The sequence below is a fragment of the Budorcas taxicolor genome, chromosome 1, assembly GCF_023091745.1.
Source record: "Budorcas taxicolor isolate Tak-1 chromosome 1, Takin1.1, whole genome shotgun sequence".
Classification (NCBI taxonomy): domain Eukaryota; kingdom Metazoa; phylum Chordata; class Mammalia; order Artiodactyla; family Bovidae; genus Budorcas; species Budorcas taxicolor.
This window is the reverse complement of record NC_068910.1, coordinates 195,168,170-195,188,652: the sequence shown is the minus strand read 5'-3', so window position 1 is coordinate 195,188,652 and position 20,483 is coordinate 195,168,170. Positions and strand designations below refer to the sequence as shown.

General features: G+C 42.4%; 1 protein-coding gene across 1 annotated transcript in view; it reads left to right on the top strand.

Annotated features, from left to right (window-relative positions):
* The first annotated feature begins 4,812 nt into the window (after window positions 1–4,812).
* Window positions 4,813–20,483, top strand: part of CLDN18 (claudin 18) — a 26,191-nt gene continuing 10,520 nt past the window's right edge. Inside the window, exon 1 of the mRNA XM_052648173.1 lies at window positions 4,813–5,152. Within this exon, the coding sequence (XP_052504133.1) occupies window positions 4,813–5,152 (340 nt within the window). The remainder of the gene's footprint in view (window positions 5,153–20,483) is intronic.

The window sequence follows — 20,483 nt, the reverse complement described above, 5'->3', positions numbered from 1 at the left end:
GAAGGTTGGATATACGGAGTGTTTTCTTGGTCACAGGGCTTAAGATGTGTATCTGGCAGCCAGAGGGTTAGAGCTACAAGGAACCAGCCTCACAGTCACTGATGGACATTTTGAGTCGAAATTCTCTCTCCCCAATTCAAGCCTCACAATCTCCCCTTTACCAAGAGTTTGAGTGTGTTCTAACTTCTTTCCCCCCTCCCATGATTGAGCACATCACTAGGATATGGTCCCTGCTTCTTCTCCTTGTCATGCAACTGAGATCTCCCCTAGAGTCTCCCCTGTCCCTGAAGACCTGTGTGAGATTGTTTTGGGCTCTCATTCTACACCTTGATAAAGTCTACTGCTTACTCCAAGACTTTTCAGAATTCCCAGGAATTTTCCATTTTCGCAGGCGTCTCTCATTTCAGCTCCCTGCCCCTACTGAAGTCTTGTTCTCTATTCTACTCTTCCAGAGTTGTTCTTTCTCCAGTCAGATATCAACCCAAAGATGGAGCTCAGCCCTTTTATTAAAAATAGATTTTATGTTTTAGAGCAGTTCTAGGCTCACAGCAAGATTGAGAGAGTTCCCATGTAAGCCCTGCCCCACACATGCACAGCCGCCCAAACTGCCTACATTCAGCACTGGAATGGTACATCTTATTATAATCAATGAATCAACACTGACAAATTATTCTCACCCAAAGTCTGTAGTTTACATAGAGTACACTCTTGATATTGTACATTCTTTACCATCTGAGCTACCAAGGAAGCGCCAAACTGTCTTTGAAAAATGGCTGTACCACTCTGCATTATCACCAGCAGTAATGAGAGTACTGTTGCTCCACACCCACATCCTCACTAGAATTTGGTGTTAGGGTTTTGGATGTCAGACAGTCTAGCAAGTAGAGTGTAGTATCTCACTGTTTTTGCTGTTTAAATTTGAGATTGATTTTATTGCCTCATACATGATCATTATTAGAAATGTTGCAAGTTGTGTCATCTCATCACACTATGTGCGGTTCTATCCAAATATTTTTCCTTGTTGTTGTTTTAATTTGAAGCAACAGTTAGAACTGGACATGGAACAACAGACTGGTTCCAAATAGGAAAAGGAGTACGTCAAGGCTGTATATTGTCACCCTGCTTATTTAACTTACATGCAGAGTACATCATGAGAAAGGCTGGACTGGAAGAAACACAAGCTGGAATCAAGGTTGCCGGGAGAAATATCAATAACCTCAGATATGCAGATGGCACCATCCTTATGGCAGAAAGTGAAGAGGAACTAAAAAGCTTCTTGATGAAAGTGAAAGAGGAGAGTGAAAAAGTTGGCTTAAAGCTCAACATTCAGAAAACGAAGATCATGGCATCTGGTTCCATCACTTCATGGCAAATAGATGGGGAAACAGTGGAAACAGCGTCAGACTTTATTTTGGGGGGCTCCCAAATCACTGCAGATGATGGCTGCAGCCATGAAATTAAAAGACGCTTACTCATTGGAAGGAAAGTTATGACCAACCTAGATAGCATATTCGAAAGCAGAGACATTACTTTGCCGACTAAGGTCCATCTAGTCAAGACTATGGTTTTTCCAGTAGTCATGTGTGGATGTGAGAGTTGGACTGTGAAGAGGGCTGAGGGCCGAAGAATTGATCTTTTGAAGTGTGGTGTTGGAGAAGACTCTTGAGAGTCCCTTGGACTGCAAGGAGATCCAACCAGTCCATTCTGAAGGAGATCAGCCCTGGGATTTCTTTGGAAGGAATGATGCTAAAGCTGAAACTCCAGTACTTTGGTCACCTCGTGAGAAGAGTTGACTCACTGGAAAAGACTGATGCTGGGAGGGATTGGGGGCAGGAGGAGAAGGGGACTACAGAGGATGAGATGGCTGGATGGCATCACAGACTTGATGGACGTGAGTCTGAGTGAACTCCGGGAGTTGGTGATGGACAGGAAGGCCTGGCATGCTGTGATTCATGAAGTCGCAAAGAGTCAGACACGACTGAGCGACTGAACTGAACTGAACTGAATGACATAAGACAGAGAAGGCAATGGCACCCCACTCCAGTACTCTCGCTTGGAAAATCTCATGGACAGAGGAGCCTAGAAGGCTGCAGTCCATGGGTTCGCTGAGAGTCGGACATGACTGAGCGACTTCCCTTTCACTTTTCACTTTCATGCATTGGAGAAGGAAATGGCAACCCACTCCAGTGTTCTTGCCTGGGGAATCCCAGCGACAAGGGAGCCTGGTGGGCTGCCATCTCTGGGGTCGCACAGAGTCAGACACGACTGAAGTGACTTAACAGCAGCAGCAGCAATGACATAAGATGTTGAGCATCCTTTCAAATGGTTAATTGCCATCTGTATTATTGTTTTGATGAAGAACTCTTTAGATCTTTTGCTCATTTTTATATCAGGTTTTTCATTTCCTTAATACTGACTGTCAAAGAGTTTTCTATATATTTGGGATGAGTCCTTGATCTAAAAGTTTTTTGTATACAGTGTAGTTTGGCAGATATTTTTCTTTTGCAAATACTTTCTCTCCATTTGTGGCCTATCTTCTTATTTTCTTGAGGTTGATAGTTATTTTTATTCTCAATTTTTAAAGATATAATTCTGTTACATCCTGGTTTCTACTGGTATAGTTGATACAATAGCTGTAATTCTTTTCTTTCAGGTTTTTAAAAGGTTTTCCTCTTTGTCTTTGTTGTTTTTTTTGCAATATACAATACATTCAGATATCGTTTTATTTTTATTTACCTTTCATGGAACTGCTGTACAATCTTAATATGGGAGTAATGCTTTTCATCAGTTGTAGAAAATTCTTAGCCAATAACTTATCAAATAGTGTCCTTCTCTCATTCTCTTGATTCTCTTCCTTCAGTACTCCAATTGTATGTTGGAACTTCTCATTCTATCCTCCATGCCTCTTACTGCCATTTCATGCCTTCCATCTCTTTATTTGTGTCTGTATTTTATGTACTTTTCTCAAGTCTATCTTTTTGATTATTGATGATAACTTTAGCTGTATTTAATCTCCTACTTACCCATTGTTAACTTTCTATTTCTGAGATGTTCCAAATCTTTTACTTTATTTTTTTCCTGGTATACAACATATTGATTCAATGTTTCTATACATTACAAACCCTTTACTTTAATAATGGGGGACCTGAGGCACAGAGGTGTTAGCCAACAATGTATAATATAGTCCTGTGAGCTGGAGAAAGAGTTGAGACTTGAATCTAGGTTCAAAGTATGTAGAAATGAGATTTGGACCAAAAAATTTTTAAACCTTTCTAGAGATACTTTGTGTGGAAGGCTATTGTTTAGTTTCTGATCAGTGTGAAGAAACACAATGTGAAAGTTACTAGTCAATCACTAAAGCTTTTTATTATATTGCCGTCAGTCTGCTCTACTATTATTTGCTGTTTTCTGAGTTTAGGGTTCCACATTTAAGCTACAACCAACCCAGGGAGAGAATCACCATTATTATGTGCTTTTACAGATGAACACAATGAGGATCAGAGAGGTGAAGTGATATACCTGTTGCCTCTAACAGCTAGTCAGCATGCCATGAGGATGAACCCAGGCTGTTGGTTCCAGAGCCCAGTGCCTTCCTGCTACTTTCCTCTGCCATCTTCCCTCTCCTGTGGTCTCTGGGCTGAAGGCAGGGTCAGTGCCACAAAAGCTACAAATAGCTTGACCACATTCACTACCCAGTTCCATCAAATAACTATATTTGATTCTTTGCAGATTCATACTTGCCAATTCACCTGATCCCTAAAATATATTTTAATCAGTGTTCAAGGTGCTTCCTCAATCATCACTGGACATGTATGTATGCATAGGGCAGAAAATGTGGGTGGTGGGATGTGTATTGTTCCTAGGTGAGATGGAACAAGACGACATTCTGCCTTCCTGTTTCACCTCCTCCCATAAACAAATGCCCTTCTTACAGTATTTTGAGTGCCATATTATTCATATCTTTGTGGTTTTTGTTGGTGATTTCTTTCTTTAAAATGGCCCAAACATAGTACTAAAGTGCTGGCTAGGGCTCCTATGCACAAGAAGACTGCGGTGTGTTTTACAGAGAAAAGGATATATTGGATGAGCTTTGTTCAGGCGTGAGTTCTAGTGCTGTTGGTCACGAGTTCAATGTTAATGAATCAACAATATACATTAAATAAGGTGTCTTTAAGCAGAAACCCACATAAAACAAAGTTATGTATTGACCAATTGATAAAATGTGACCTGAGGCTCACAGTAACTGAACTCTGTATTCCCTCAGGGGATAATGATTCCATATTCGCTAATTCAGTGTTCCTGGCAACTGTATAAAATGTAATAACAGTGATTAAGAAGAATCAGCTGTATTTCATGCTGCCTCATAATCTGCCTTACCTAGGTTTTTAAGTAAAGCAGCAGTAGTACCTTGGGAGAGCCCCACAAATAAAGCCATTTCATCTCTAATCACTGTTTTATTTGATACAGAGCTGATTTACAATGTTGTGTTAATTACTGCTGTACAGCAAAGTGATTCAGATATAAATCCATTCCTTTGGCATCTCCAAGTATTATGTGGCTTAGCCACTGGGAGCCCTATTCAGCCGACCTGCTGGGACCTACAGGCAGTGCCCTCTGCTCCTGCTTTATCCCCCACAGAGGGGAGCCTGGCTAATCAGGAAAGAAACTCCCTCAAAAGGTAAACAGTGAGTAGAGTGTACATATGGTGGAAGACAAATGGCTCTTGGTACCATGTTGTGGAAATTATCTCACTTGGGAAGATAAAGGTGTGGGGCAAGCCCAGGTGGCACTGTTGAGTCCCCGCCTCCTTACATGGTGCATGGTGACGTGTGTGCCAGCCTCTCTAAGAAAGCTCCATACCGATACCCAGCACCCTCAGAACTTGACTGTCCCCCTATCGGGTGGTACTCTGTGTCAGCCCTGCACACCACCATGTCTGTGACCGCCTGCCAGGGCTTGGGGTTTGTGGTTTCACTGCTTGGGATTGCAGGCGTCATCGCCGCCACCTGCATGGACCAGTGGAGCACCCAGGATCTATACAACAACCCGGTGACAGCTGTATTCAACTACCAAGGGCTGTGGCGCTCCTGTGTCCGAGAGAGCTCTGGCTTCACCGAGTGCCGGGGGTACTTCACCCTGCTGGGGCTGCCAGGTAAGGACTGGTATCTGACAAGATGTGGGGGCAGACAGAGCTGAACAGGATACAGCCACCTCTACCTGAGGCACCGCCAAGGGACCACTGGGGAGGGAGGAGCAACAATCCCCACCACTGAGGTGGGAACAGGAAGTGCAGGAAATTTAGGGACAGGAGCTTCTTGGAGCTGGTAGGGCTCCTGTATCCCTAACTAGGTGGTACCTAACCGGCATATTTTAAAAATAACTCTACTGCACAAAAGTCTCAATCACCCACAGGCTCAGGACTCAGGAGGCCCAGGTCATAGCCACTTCCTTCCTTTAATCCCAGATCCTCCTCCCTGAGTTGGGGATGGTGAATCTCCTGAATGGAGTTCCATCTCCGGCCCTCTGTGCCTGGTCCCAGGTTCCAGGGCATCTGTGCACAGAGCAGCAAAAGAAAGTGGGCAGAGGAAAAGAACTGGGTGTTATGTTTCTCTGTGGGACACCAGATGGGTCTGCCCCTTCTCTGTGTCTCCTGACCTGCAAAATGTATTGATCACATGGAACCAGCTTCTGAGTTCTCTCTGCACAGAGGAACCTTGTAGAAAGTGTGCTCAGCCATGCAGGGCAAAAGAGTGACAGCTGTGATGTGCAGGCTGGCCTATTAGTTTCATAAGGATTTGTTTGCTTCACAGATGGGTCATGTTAACAAAGAAAACTTCAAGCCTCAAGACAGAGACTGTTAAAAGTGTCTTTCACTCAGGTATCAGAGTAAGACAATAAATACACTTATTTTTATTTCTTAGCTCTTTTTTCCTTTCAAATATATTCATCAAAGTCTGGAGAGAGACAACGATGTAAGGTGGGCACAGTAAGGAGGATCAGAAATAGATACTAGGATTTCTCCTCCAGGAATTTCCCATTAGGTTGCAGAGCCAAGACTTAGGCCCACACAGAAGGTACAAGGTGAAGACTGTCTCACAGTGATTTGGTCTTTCATACATTCCACACTTGGGGCTGGAGAGCTCAGAACAGCCTCAGGATTCTGTGGGCCTGGCATCCCCAAAATGTGAAAGTGCACACAAGGGTGGTATGATAAGGTGACAAGTAAGGAAAATAGAGGGCTAGTGCTGCAGGAGATGAGAGAAAGATGACTTGTTCAGGAAGAGACCCACTGGAAAGGAAATCTCACAAGTGACCTTTGAAAGGTAGTTACAAGTTAGAGGTGCAGCATCATAGCAGGAAAAACAGCATGGGCAAAGGCATGAAGGTGTTAAAGGTTGTTTCCACCTGAGGCTTACTCGGGAGGAAATGGAGGAATGACCTTGGTAGGAAGAGAGGATTTATATGGAGACGATGGTGGAGAGCACTGAATGCCAGGCTAAGAGAAGAATGGCCTGTATTCAAACGAGAACATAAGCCAGATCCCTGGGTGACCAGTGGCCAATTCAGTGGGATCTCCCTCCTCCAGGGACTGGAGAAAGGTGAGCCACTGCCATGTCTCTATGTCCTGCTGACCCCTCCTGAGCTCCAGGTCTAACCATCTGCCCTTGGAATTCATGCTCAACTCAAATGCAAGATGCCCCTGGTCTCTCAGAGACCTCAGTTCATGGGCCTGGGTCCACACAGAGCTAGAGGCCCTGAAGGAGAGAGTCAGACTGAGGCAGAGCACCCAAGTGACACCTGAAGGGTCACACAGCTTCATAAATTGCAAACAACAATGGCAGACCGGGCACTAGCACTTGAGCCAACAATTGCCTTGAAGTACTTTGTGTAATCTCTATAAGCCACCCCGTCCATGAACTTGATGCTATCATTACCACCCTTTTAGAAACAAGGAAGCTGAGCTGGGGTAACTTGCCCAAGGTCACATGCAGATAGAGCTAGGGCTCAGACCGTGTCCTACCTGCACCCAAGTCCCAGCTCCCAGCGCTCACAGGGAGCCCCACGGCTCTCAGACACAAAGCAGAAATCCCCAGTACAAAAGCAACTTCCTAGCCTCACCTCTTACCTAAGACTGAGGCTGCAGTCTTGGGGGCATCCTAGAGTAGCAACAGCTGTCAACACCCCCCTCACCCATGTTTATTTTGCAGGTCGAGACATGGAGACTCAGAGAGGCAAAGTGACTTGCCCACATTCACAGAGCTAAACTGGGGCCAGACTGAAACTGTTTTAGGGCCTTCTCTTAGAACCTTTGTGTGTGTTACATGTGAAGATCCTGCCACTAGATAGTTCAGAGAAGTATTTTTCAAAAAGAATTTTGTAGAAATCCATTTTAAAAGAAAAAAGTTCTTGCAGCCCTTCAATATTGATTTCAATTATACTCATTTTGTCGCTTTAACATGGACATGTATAACAATAGATTTAAATTCCTAAAGCACATAAATTTTATACAGGGAACAAAAACCACATTTGCAGTTGTAATTAAATACCACTAAATAAACCCAAATGTCAAAATCCACTTGGTGTTAGGGATATTATTGGTTTTCACTTGGAGTTTAATAGGACAAAGACACAGTTCAATTTTGTATTTCACCTCTCTCAAAACTTTGACTTTAGTATTATTAGTACATAGTCTCTATTCACATGAGTTTGTTTTACAAAGTGGTATTAATAAATTCAGGGTACTCACACCTCTCACCCTTAGCCACCACTTCATCAGGGAATTGTCCTCTCTTATCTGCGGTGATGAGGCATCTGTGATGTGATGCTTTTTGCAATGATTTTGTTCATTTGAGGTGAGGTTGGGATGCAGTGCTTCTGAAATGTGGCTCTAAGACTATTGACCCGATTATTACTAGGATCTGGGGAGGGAAAGTTCTCTGCTGTGTATTTGCAAGTATGTGTGCTCAGTCGTGTCTGACTCTGTGACCCCATGGATTGTAGCAATCCAGGCTTCTCAGTCCATGGAATTTCCCAGGAAAGAATACTGGAGTGGGTTGCCATTCCCTTCTCCAGGGGATTTTCCCAACCTGGGGATCGAACCCAGGTGTCCTGCTTTGAAGGCAGATTTTTTACCATCTGAGCCACCAGGGAGTGGGTTGCTATTTCATACTCCAGGGGATCTCCCCAACCCAGGGATCAAACCCAAATCTCCTACGTCTCCTGGATTGGCAGGCAGATTCTTTACCACTGTGCCACCCACCACAAATTGTTGCAATCAGGTTTGTGCAAAACAGGATGTGCAGCACTTATTGGTGATGCTCCTGCAGAATTGACCACCAGGGCACAGATGTCTGAGCCATAGTACCAGTGCCACAGGTGGGAGAAATTCCCCTGACTCCATTTCTATTTGAGCTGGAATGAACCCTTTGTTCATGGATCAGTTAAGGCTTTCACTTCACTGACTCCTGGTATAAACATGATCATATATGCCAACGTAAACCTAGACATAAGTGGCCAGCCTGAGGGTCTGCAACATATTTGCTTTAACTTTTTTACATTGTCATTGAAATAAAAGCACAGAATTTTTTAATTTCCATGGAGAAGCTACACACTCCCCAGAATGCAAACACAGATACTTAGGCTCAGAGGGAAGAAGTCAAGCACAACTGAACCCTCCAGAGAAACGCAAGGTATTGGACTGACAGTCAACCTTCCTAAACAGAGTCATTTCACTAAAACCAAAATTGGTAGCCACCCTATCCTGGACTGATCAAGTTTAGACAAGGTCCCCTTTTGGCAGGGACAGGAAGGAAAAGTAAAGCCTTTGGTCTTCCCATATCACAGAAGTAATAAGGAAATAACTGTAACACACACAAAAAAATAAAAGTAAAAAAATTTTAAACTCAGTAACACAGAAATCATGGCACTAGAAAGAACATTTATGCATTCAACAAACATTTGTTGAGTACCTACTATGTCCCAAGCTATCTGCACATGGGGAAAGGCTCACAAATCTAAAAGACAGACAGAGGACAAACAAACCATTGCAATGCAAAGTTTCTCAACCTAGGCACTATTGATACTTTAAGCCATATAATTCCAATTGTAGGGTGCTATTCTCCACATTACATAGTATTTAGCAGCATCCCTGGCCTCCACCCACTAGATGGGAGTAGCAGCACCTTTCCCTCCCTAGTTGAGACGGCAAAAATGTCTTCAGACTTGTCATATATCCCCTGGGGGCAAGAGTAGCCCCAGTTAAGAACCACTGTCATAAAGCATAGTCAGTGCCTCATATGGTACAGGATGTAGACACGAGGGAAGGGAAGACTTCCCAAAGGAAATGACAGCTGAGCTGAGTTACTTAGTTATGACATGTATGTGAAGTGAGTGAAGTCACTCAGTCGTGTCCAACTCTTTGTGACCCCATGGACTGTAGCCTACCAGGCTCCTCCATCCATGGGATTTTCCAGGCAATAGTACTGGAGTGGGTTGCCATTTCCTTCTCCAGGGGATCTTCCTGACCCAGGGATCGAACCCGGGTCTCCTGCATTGCAGACAGGCCCTTTACCCTCTGAGCCATCAAAGACAAAGAGGTAAAGGTTTTTCAGAAAGAGAGAAACATTACTGGAAAAGACACAGTGGCATAAGAGAGTGTAATGTATTAAGAGAAGTAAAATAACTTAAATCTCTTTGTGAGGCAACACAATGCAGTGTTATGTGTTAAACACTTAGGAATAATACCTTTAAATGTTAGGCAAGAATAAAACTGAAAAAGGAAGTTTACTAAGGAAAATTTAAACATCAATTAAAAAGGAATATATACTACAGGATCCTAGATAGGGATATTATAAAAATGTGAATTTCTTCCTAATTAATGTATAATAAATAATATATTTAATTAATTGTATTATAATAATAATAAAACATATTGAGACCTTACTCTGCCCTAGGCATTGGTTCAAGAAATTAGCATATGTTAATTTATATTTTAAATCTAATTTGTGTGACTATATAAATTTACATAAATTACCTTATACTTACTTTAATTTTCACAACAACTCTATGAGGTAAGTATTGCTATTATCTCCATTTTATAGATGAGGAAACTGAAGCACAAAAGGGCTATAGAACTTTCCCAGTGACACTGTGATAGTAAGCGGCAGTTGAGAATTCAAACCCAGGCAGATTTTTTGCAGAGCCTAAGCCTGTAAGAATAATATTACAAGAATTCTAATCAAAATGCTAGTGAGAGATTTCCCTTGGGAGCATGGCGAAGTGGTTATCTATAAGAAGAAGCAGATGAAATTAATTTTTAAATGTTTTTTTAAGGATAATATTAATATAAAAGTAGAGTGTTAACTCTGCCAGATATTCAACCAAATTCTAAAGCTGTGATAATTAAAAGTGTGCTTTTTCCCAAAGATAGACACGGGTCAATGGAGCAAAGTTTAAAATTAGGAAGACATATATATGTGAATTTAATATAAGTAGAGGAGATTTTACAAAGCATGAGGAAAGGGAAAGTTATTTAATAAGTGCTATAAAAATTATTGATTAGCTTTTTTGAGGGAAAAAAATCAATCATAGACTACAAACCAAAATACGTTCCAGATTAATTAAATGTAAAGATACACAAAACATTTTTAAATTTTCTAAAATTCTAAAATAATTCTAGTATCATTTCTAAATGGAAAATAAATTCCCAAGCATAGAAAAGAACACTCATTTTACTACATCATTCAACAGATTTTTATTAAGCACCTATTATGCACCAGGTACTGTGAACATGTAAATGGAAAACAGTGTATTTTTCTAAAACCACAAAAAAAATTAATAAACAAATATTCAATGTGAAAAGATCTTTTTAGTAATCATAACACTATATTAAGATCCTTAACAAATAATTCATGTAAGTTGATAGACAAAATGCCAAATTCCAGTAAATATATGAGGAAGAAGTGATAATTCATGAAAAAGAAAAACAAACACTCCACAAATATTTGTTTAAAAATTAGTTTCAAACTCATTAATAATCAAAGTAATGCAAATTTAAACATGCAATCATGTATAACAACAAATTTGCAAAGCAGGTAAGGGTTTCAGTGAGGCAAGATCTTTCAAATGCTGTTGATGCTTCAAATGCTGTTTACTAGGAATAAAATTCATAGAAAAAAAGTCTGCCTCTACATTAAAAAAAGAAATTTTTTTAAGATTTTTTTAAAGCCTCATACCCTTTGACATCTTAATTTCTCTCTTAGGAATCTGTCCTAAAAGAGTAATCAGAAATACTGACAAAAGAGTCATGTGAAAAATGCTCATCATTAACATTGTTTTTCAGACAAACAAAAGACTCGGGGAGGGCTAAAGTCTAATTACCTAAGAATAGATGCTGTTTTGGTGAACAGTTACACTTCTACATTAAAGTGAAAGTGTTAGTCGCCCAGTTGTGTCCGACTCTTTGTGATCCCATGGACTGTAGCCCATCAGGCTACTCTGTCAATGGAATTCTCCAGGCAAGAATACTGGGAGTGAGTAGCCATTCACTTCTCCAGGGGATCTTCCCGACCCAGGGATCAAACTACGATTTCCTGCACTGAAGGCGGATTCTTTACTGTCTGAGCCACCAAGGAGGTCCAGCATTTCTATATAATGAAATACTAACATACTCATAGATTAAATATTTAAGATTAAATATATTAAACAATGTTTACAAAGTACTTTAATTGTATATGTATGCAATTAAGTGAAAAGAGAAAAACATTAAATTGTATGATCTCTTAATTATGTAAAAAATATATACAGAGAATAGATTAAAAAGAAAGTATGCCAGATATTTTGTCTAAGGTTTAAACTTATGAGTAAGATTTGTTAACATTTTCCTGCTTCTAAATTTTCTATTATAAGCACCAAAATGTAGAGTCAGAAGTTAAGACTATAAAGTATGTTAATATTTTAAAAGAAAAGAATCAATGGATATATCAATCATTTGTCTTGCTAACAATACTAATTTAACTCCTCCCATATTCCTAGCTATAATATTTTATATTGATATTTGACTGCCATATTGCCTAATTAGCATAGATATTGTTGTATTAATATTCCTATAACAACATAAAGAAAAGTTAGGGGAAATGTTTTCTCCAATATTAGTAAAGTAACATAAACTCCTGAAAATGTACAACCTGAAATGGCAACACCATATTTAAAGTTGAATATAGGGAGGATTCCCCTCAAGAAGTCAGCAAAATTTTTGCTTCATTGTAAAAGTGATTAAACAAAGTTGAAACAGACCCATTATTGTTAAACACAATGAAATCATGGATTGTTATCATTATTATTATATACTATTATAATCAGACCATGAACTGTCATTATCATTAGAGATACATTTAATATATTTTAACAAAGCCCATTGCCATAAACAAGGAAGCCAGATGTTCCTCTGTGGACCCCCAGTTACTCTTTAGCAGTGACTGCTAAAGCAGCAGTCCACTCATTCTAGAGCACAGAAAACTCACCAGGAAGTGAAATATCCCATCTTCCACATGTTTTAAAGCATGTTAATACTTGTCAACCCACTCCAGAATTCTTGGCTGGAAAATTCCATGGACAAAGGAGCCATGGAGTTACAAACAGTTGGACACAACTGAGCTTGCACGCACATAAACGTATACTTATTTCATATTTTTTAAAGTGTGTACACTTAGAATCCCTCTCTACTCATTTAATATTCTGCCTAAGTAGAGGGCGCTTTACTTTATCCTTTAAAACTAACTTTTCTTTTTTCCAAAAATATATGAAGTCACTGTCACCATTTCAAAGAAAGAAAGCTTAATTCATTGTTACCTGAATATCTTTTTATTCTGTCTTGAAATTTTGCATAAAAACATTTTCATAGGAAAATGAGAGGGAAAACCGTCATGAATGAGACTAGGTAACTATAACCTTTTCTTTTTAATTTTGCCATTTTCAGTCTACATTTGGGTGGCCAACGATGGGGGTGAGGGTGTAAACAAATGTCATAAAATGAACAACTGGAAACCAAACTCTTATAAAGCTTTGTGAATAAAAAGCCTAACTTTTAATTGAAATAAGAGTGAAATGAGCTCTGTCCACAGAAACAGTGGCAGAATCATTCCTGAATTATTACAACATTTTCCAATCTAATTGGTCGATCCCCGTCAACCAGCAGAGACCAGGGTCACTTCTAGCTGCCCCCTCCCCACCTTTTAGACTTGGCCTTATAGCTCAGTTCAGGAGTTACAGAGCCACCAACAGGACTTCACCTAAGTCGTATAACTTGCATACTCTCTTCTTTGGGGTTTTCTGGTGCATTCTTCTTACCGTGCAAACCCTGATCACAGAACCTAAAGCAAGGTGTGCAGTTTAGGGGAGTGTTGCCTCCATTCAAATCAGAGGGGAGACCTTGCATATTTGCTTTCTGTGTTTGCTGGGAATAAAGCCATGGGAGTGGTGACTAGGTGCACCCAAGATAACATTGAAACGTTCAGATGCACAGGCTTGTTTCCTGGAGAACATGTTAGGCTAGAGATTGGGGTATAGGTGTACGTGGGTGTGTATCAGGGCCTTGACATCCAGATTCAAGGAACGTCTCGCTAAAACGTGTCTGAATTCAGACGCCAGACACATACTACCTACAGGAAGCAGCAGGTCCATCAATTCTCTAATGTGATTCTAAAATCAAATTATGTAGACAAAACACACTCTCTGATCGCTGGCCAAGTCTCTGTTTTGGTGATTCCTGACATTTTGACCAACTGTAGTAAAGACTGTTCTGCAAAATGTAGAAGAGAACAGTGTATGACACCTGAAAGGGCTCTGAAGTGTTTCGGCTTACCCTGTCCACATTACAGATGAAAACACTGTGACCCACATAAGTGGAACCATTTGCCCCAGTCGCCCAGCACACAGCATGTTAGGCACAGGGTCAGGAGCAGATGGCCTCTCAGTAACCAGGTCAGGGTCTCTGGTCCAGCCTGCCTGTTTCCTCCTCATGGCCTTTTGTGGAACTTCTGTGTCTGCTTGCCACGTGGTCTTCATATGGTTCCTGCGCGTGAAAGGGTGAGATGTCCGTGAACACAACGCCCTGCTTCTTCCCATCCCAGATCCAATTCCTGCAGACCTAGGGTATAGCTGTAAGATATGGCCGCCTGTTCTCAAGAGTGGGGACAACTCTGCCTGCCCCAGTCACTCCATATGGAAACAGAGACAGAGTCCCAGACTAGAAGTTGAGATGGGACTTCCACCTTTGCCATCTTTTAAATTAAGCAGCTGTGGTGCAAGGCACCGGGGCAAGTACCTTAACCTCTTTGTACCTTGCTTGACTCACCACCCCCGCCCCCCAAAACTATGGGTGGGGAATAATTAATACCTACTCTACCCATTTCTGTAAGATCAAATGGAAAGATGTCAATGTAATGGTGGTTTACGAGTTGCGAAGAGAAAATGTCTGGGGTGAGAGGGAGACTTCTGGAGCCGTGTTTTTTAAGTGAGGTCAGTCAAACCGGTTTCCGGTGATGAACAGGGCCTCAAGGAAGGCTTGTGTGTGTGGTCGGGGGTGGAGGGACGCGAGTCTTAGCTGCGCTTCTTCCCTCGGGGCAGACCCCAAACCGGGCTGGGGCGGGGGTCCACTCAGACTGCCGCGCCCTCAAACCAATCGGGACTGTGCCGCTCCCCAGACAAGTGCCTCTTGGGGCTGCTTCTCTAACAAATGAAAAAATAATGTCCTTGAACCAAGAGTGAAACTGAACTATCTAAGGAAAACACTGTGAACAAACACAGAGGGCTGAGGAAAACCATCTGATCAGAGCAGCTCCCCGGGAGCACGGCAGGGAAAAAGGCGGCAGCTGGGCGGGAGGACGGAGAGCCGGGCCATGTCCAGCACCAGATGCCAAGTGGTGGGGTTCCTGCTGTCCATCCTGGGCCTGGCCGGCTGCATCGTTGCCACCGAGATGGACATGTGGAGCACCCAGGACCTGTACGACAGCCCGGTCACCGCCGTGTTCCAGTACGAAGGGCTCTGGCGCAGTTGCGTGCAGCAGAGCTCAGGCTTCACCGAGTGCCGGCCCTACCTCACCATCCTGGGCCTGCCAGGTAGGCATGGGCACAGGTGAGGCCGGGAGCCGGCTGCGGCTTTCACCGCAGCCAGGAGGGACCTTGGAGTTGGGTGCAGGGCAGGACTGTCACAGCACTGGCTCCCATCAGAGGTGTAAGAGGAGAAGTTGGCCCCGTGTCAAAAAGGGCTATGTAGACCTAGGGGAGAACATCCAAGGTTTTACACTCAAAGGAATCGCCAGTGAGGAAGCGGGTCATGAGAACAAGGGGGCTATGGTGAGGGCAGGCTCCTGATGCTAGAAGAGACAATATTTCTCAAGAAGAAAAGTAACCGTGTGCAGGTATGTGCGTGTGACTTGCTCTTGCCTGCACATACCTAGGGCTAGGTGGGATGGTGAATATTTTATCATTGAAAAAGTTTGTCAGAAGTTAATATAATTTCATTACCAATTTGGTTAATTTTTCCTTTGAGAAGTCAGAGTCTCAGTCAGTGCCAGAAAGTATATATCGCCTTTAAGTTACAAATATCCTTTCTCTGCATTTGTGTTGAGAGATTCTGGTGTGCACTCTTAAAAAACAATGCATGTCAAAATATAATTACAGAACTATAATAATTATAATGGTCTCAGAATATAAATATAATTATAAATGACATCCTTTCACCCCTGGAAATGATATCAGCTAAATCCTCATTTCAATAGATACTTAGTTCAAATTAGAATCATAGGAACTTTGCATTCTAGATATTATGGGACCTCTACTTGATTTAAAGAAAAAAAGCAAAGAAGGAAATAAAAGGTTAGACTAATCAGTGGCCCCAAGGAGTGGCCCTGATGTGAGTTTGTTGAAGAAAGGAAAACAGGGCTAGGTTTTGCCTCTCTGAAACAAATACCTCGTGGACAGGTAGATGGGGATAAATTTGCAGGAAACTGCAAGGCCTGTGAAGCCCTTGAAATTGAATTGTGAAAAGCAACTCAATTCATTATCTCCATTTGCAGAAAGAAATAGAAAGTGGATGTCAGAGTAGAACTGGGGTGTTTATTCCATCTTTAGAAGCCACTTGTGTTGTGAAACAGACTGATCACTGACTGAGATCTGCTTAAAGCAGTAAGGGAGGCTGGCTGGAGGGAAGGAAGCCCCAGAGAGTTGCTGATGCTACAGGGCAAATGTCAGAAAGGAAGAGATGCAAGACCATGGATTGTTGAGTTGCTGCTGCTGCTGCTGCTGCTAAGTTGCTTCAGTCGTGTCTGACTCTGTGCGACCCCATAGACGGCAGCCCACCAGGCTCCCCTGTCCCTGGGATTCTTAAGGCAAGAACACTAGAGTGGGTTGCCATGTCCTTCTCCAATGCATGAAGTGCAAAAATGAAAGTGAAGTCGTTCAGTCGTGTCCAACTCTTAGCGACCCCATGAACTGCAGCTACCAGGCTCCTCTGTCCATGAGATTTTCCAGGCAAGGGTACTGGAGTGGGTTGCCATTGCCTTCTCTAGTTGAGTTTCTAGCTACACCCAATTTTAACTATTAAATAAAAGAGTAAGAATGACCTTGTATTCAAAATTAAGGCATGACATTCCATGACTTCAGCTCAATTACCTCTTCCCAGGACCCCATCACACATTATCAATCTCTGGCTCATTCTGTATCTTTCCACACATGAGGATCCCAAATAGCCCCACTCTCCAACATGGTCAGATCTCATTGCTACCACCCTCATTGTTTTTCCTGTTCTACTGAGGGATCCCATCATCCCTAAGTCCTCTCAGAATCTCTCTTCATCGCCCATCAACAGTCTACTCTGCAGAACAAGATTCCCTCCCTCCCACCTGTCCAAGACCAGCCTCTCCACCAGGGCTCTGAGGGCCCTGCACCCTCTTGTGTGGCCACCCTGCTGATCAGCCCCTCCCCTTCTTGCCTCTTTCATCTTTCCTCCTCACTTACGCTTATATCATCTTTTCCTGGAAAACCTTCCTGATTCAGAGTGTTGTCAAGTTCTCTCTCTCCCTAGCTCACTGACAATCAAACTAAAAACAAAGTTTTTCTCCCATCCCTCCCTCCTCACTCTTAACCTTTCGCATTCCAGTTTCTATCCTTTATTCCTTAGAATGTTTGCTCTTTTGACGATGGCAGAAGGTCAGGCAGAATCTTTCAGTCACCAGCTTCCAGTTCTCTGCTCTCCTCTTCCTGGATATTTCAAGGCCCAAACACCTTCCACGGTCCCTCACTCTCAGCTTAACTAGGTTGTGACAGCCTGACACACACCTCCAGCATTACTCATCTTCCTTCCATGACCCATCTCTTACCAGCCTGCTGCCCCCAGCCCATGCTTCTTCCTTCACAGAGGGAACCCCTGCCCTGCCTGTCTGCGTCAGAACTGCATCCCACCAAAAGCCACAATAGCCATTTCCTGGGACTGAGTTTGTGGAAAAAGAGATACTTTAAATCGCTAATCATGTGTGGCCCTGGAGAAGAGTGTGGATTTAAGAGTAGCCAGTCCTCAATGCAGCAGGAATGACTACAATGCAAATTGGCATCTTGAAATACAATTATTTGTTTGATGACTTAAGATGTGGCTGACTGACTGAGGTAAGGGAAGAGTGGGAGGATTATTAAGAGGAAAAGACTAGGGAAAAAACTCAAAAGCTACAGGCAGGATCATAAGGCAATGAAGAAGCCAGAGGAGGCCAGAGGATGGCTTGAGGATACTTATGGGGCTCTCAAGGGGGTTGAAAGGATTAACATGAACCAGCCAGGACCCAGCTCCTAGAGAGGATGCAGCCACCAGAAACAGTTGCTGAAAACATATTCTTGAGCATGACAAAAGGCCTTGGGAAGAGATACCTGAAGCAAAGGAGCTGGGAGGAATGCCTGGAGGTAAAAATGGAAGGTTGCAGAGAGCTTAATTTTGACCTGGAACTCAGGGAGCAATATTATCCTCCTGCAGACAAGTAAGCCTTTAAGTGCTATAAAGGCATGCTTTAATCATCATAATCACCACTACCAATTATTCAATTCTTCTTTGCTCTTTACTTGCAAAAATCTCACTTTTCATTTATCTGATAAAACTGTATCACATTTAGTTGGAACTGACAGCCATAGAATAACTTAATTCCATTCATCTAGCTGTACTATACCTACAAGAGAGGTGAATGAGGTAAATGGTGGTGGTACCAGGACTGTTTACCTGTATATTCCCAGTGCTGTATAGTTTATAGCCCAGGATTCTCTGCACTGGATTCCAAACAACCAATGTAGAGTGCAATTCTCCAAAGACAGTGCCCAGAAATAAAAACAGCTGTGGTTTACTGGACTGCACAGAAACTCCAGTTTAATCTTCACAGTAATACAAGGAAATATTCATTAGCTTTATTTTTACGAAAGTAAAAATTATGGCTCAGAGAGCATGGCAAGGTAACATGCCCAAGTTCCCACGGATAGAGGATGGCAGAAGTAGGCTATGAACACACACTGAAAGACTTCCAAGTTTTGTCTTTTCCCTGCCCACACTCATTGCAGCTAGAAGGGGCTTCCTTACGGTTGAAAGGATTGGTCTAGGCTTGAGCACATAAGAGTAGAGGGTGCATTGGCACTCTGACCCATTGATAGTAATTTCATTAACAATGCACAATCAAGAATATTAAGTATAAAGATACTTGTAAAAATACTAATTCCCATTTCCCCTCCCTGGAGACTGGAGACTGTGGCAGGAAAAAGCAAAGGGCTGTCAATGGACAGGATGGAGAGGAGGCAAAAGCCTGGCAAACTCGTTTCTGGCCTCCATGATGGTATCAGAGTCAAGTGATGTTTTCTCTAACATGTTTGCAAATATTTGAACTGAATTTGCTGCTGTAGCAGGATCCTGTGGTTAGGAGCAGATGAATTGGGATCCAGGGCATAGGTTGGCCACCTACCCCTCTTGACCTGGCTTTCTTTAGGTCTGAATGCCTCACAGGAAGTCATTTGTGTAAACGTGCTCTGTGACCCATTATCTGGCTCTTTTTATTTTTTTGGCCTTACCTTGTGGCATCCAGAGATCTTAGCTGCCCAACCAGAGATTGAGCTCTCCCTGCTTTCATTTAAAGTGCTGAGTCTTAACCACTGGATCTTGTGAAAAGTCTCTACAAGATCTGGCTCTTGGCATCACTAAATCATTACTGTCATGTCTACACTGCCCAAAGCTCTCAGTTAGGATATTGATCTTCCAGTTTTTTTTCTTCTCCAAAATCAGATGCCTTTTATGAATCTAAATATCTAAAGTAAAGATTTATTTAGGGTCCTTTTTTTCTCCTTTCCACCCCCTCCCCCATCCCCTTGTGCTCTGAGCTCTTCACTGATTCTCAGCACCATCGCAGGCGTTGAAGGTCTTGATTTTTTTCACACAACTTCCCCTTTACCACCTCAATGTGCAAAAACAACAGCCACCGGAGCACTAGGGAGTTTCCTATCAACCTGTCAATCATATTGACACACACAGCAATGGGGATGTTTAAGGAAACCATATTTAACCCAGAGAACAGTGTCACAAGATCTGAAATCCATAAGGAAAAAATATGAAACTGCTCTTATGTATCCTTTCAAAAGGAGCTATCTTGTTTATTTCCTCTTACTACTAGCTAATGTTTCACATAAAGTCTAGCGCTCCTGATGCTGTGAAACCAGCTTGTCTTTCCTCAATGTCCAGTGGAAGAAACTGACCCTGAAAGGTAGAGCTAGTATAAGTTAGTTGTAAAATTGAAATGAGATCTGGAGGAACCGCTTGGATTTGGGTTAAGCTGCTTTCCTTTCCTTCAAAAAAGAGACATATTTTAGCACAAACATGATTTTTTAAGTATGTGGACAAATATCTGATGTGTACACATTATGGCACATCTGAAGGAGATTCCACAAGGAACTGAGAACACATCTACAAATCTCAAGAGAGTAAAAGGTACCTTGAGTGTAAAAGGAGGCTGTTGCTCTGACTTCTTTTTTCTCAAAGCTATGTAGATTCAGGAGTCAGGACGCCTCCTCAGCTTGTGGTTGTAGAGGTTGTTACTATGGGGTTTTTTTAATGTTTATTTATTTACTTGGCTGCACTGGGTCTTAGCTGCGGTACGTGGAATCTTCAATCTTCATTGCAGCTTGCAGGATCTTTAGTTGCAGCATGCAAACTCTTAGTTGCAACACATATGCCAGAGAAACGTGTGCTAAGTCACTTCAGTCATGTCCGACTCTTTGGAACCCTATGGACTGTAACCCCCCAGGTTCCTCTGTCCATAGGATTCTGCAGGCAAGAATATTGGAGTGGGTTGCCATTCCCTTCTCCAGGGGATCTTCTGGACCCAGGATCGAACCCATGTCTCTTGTATCTCGTGCATTGGCAGGCAAGTTCTTTACCACTTGTACCACCTGGGAAGCCCCTGGGATCT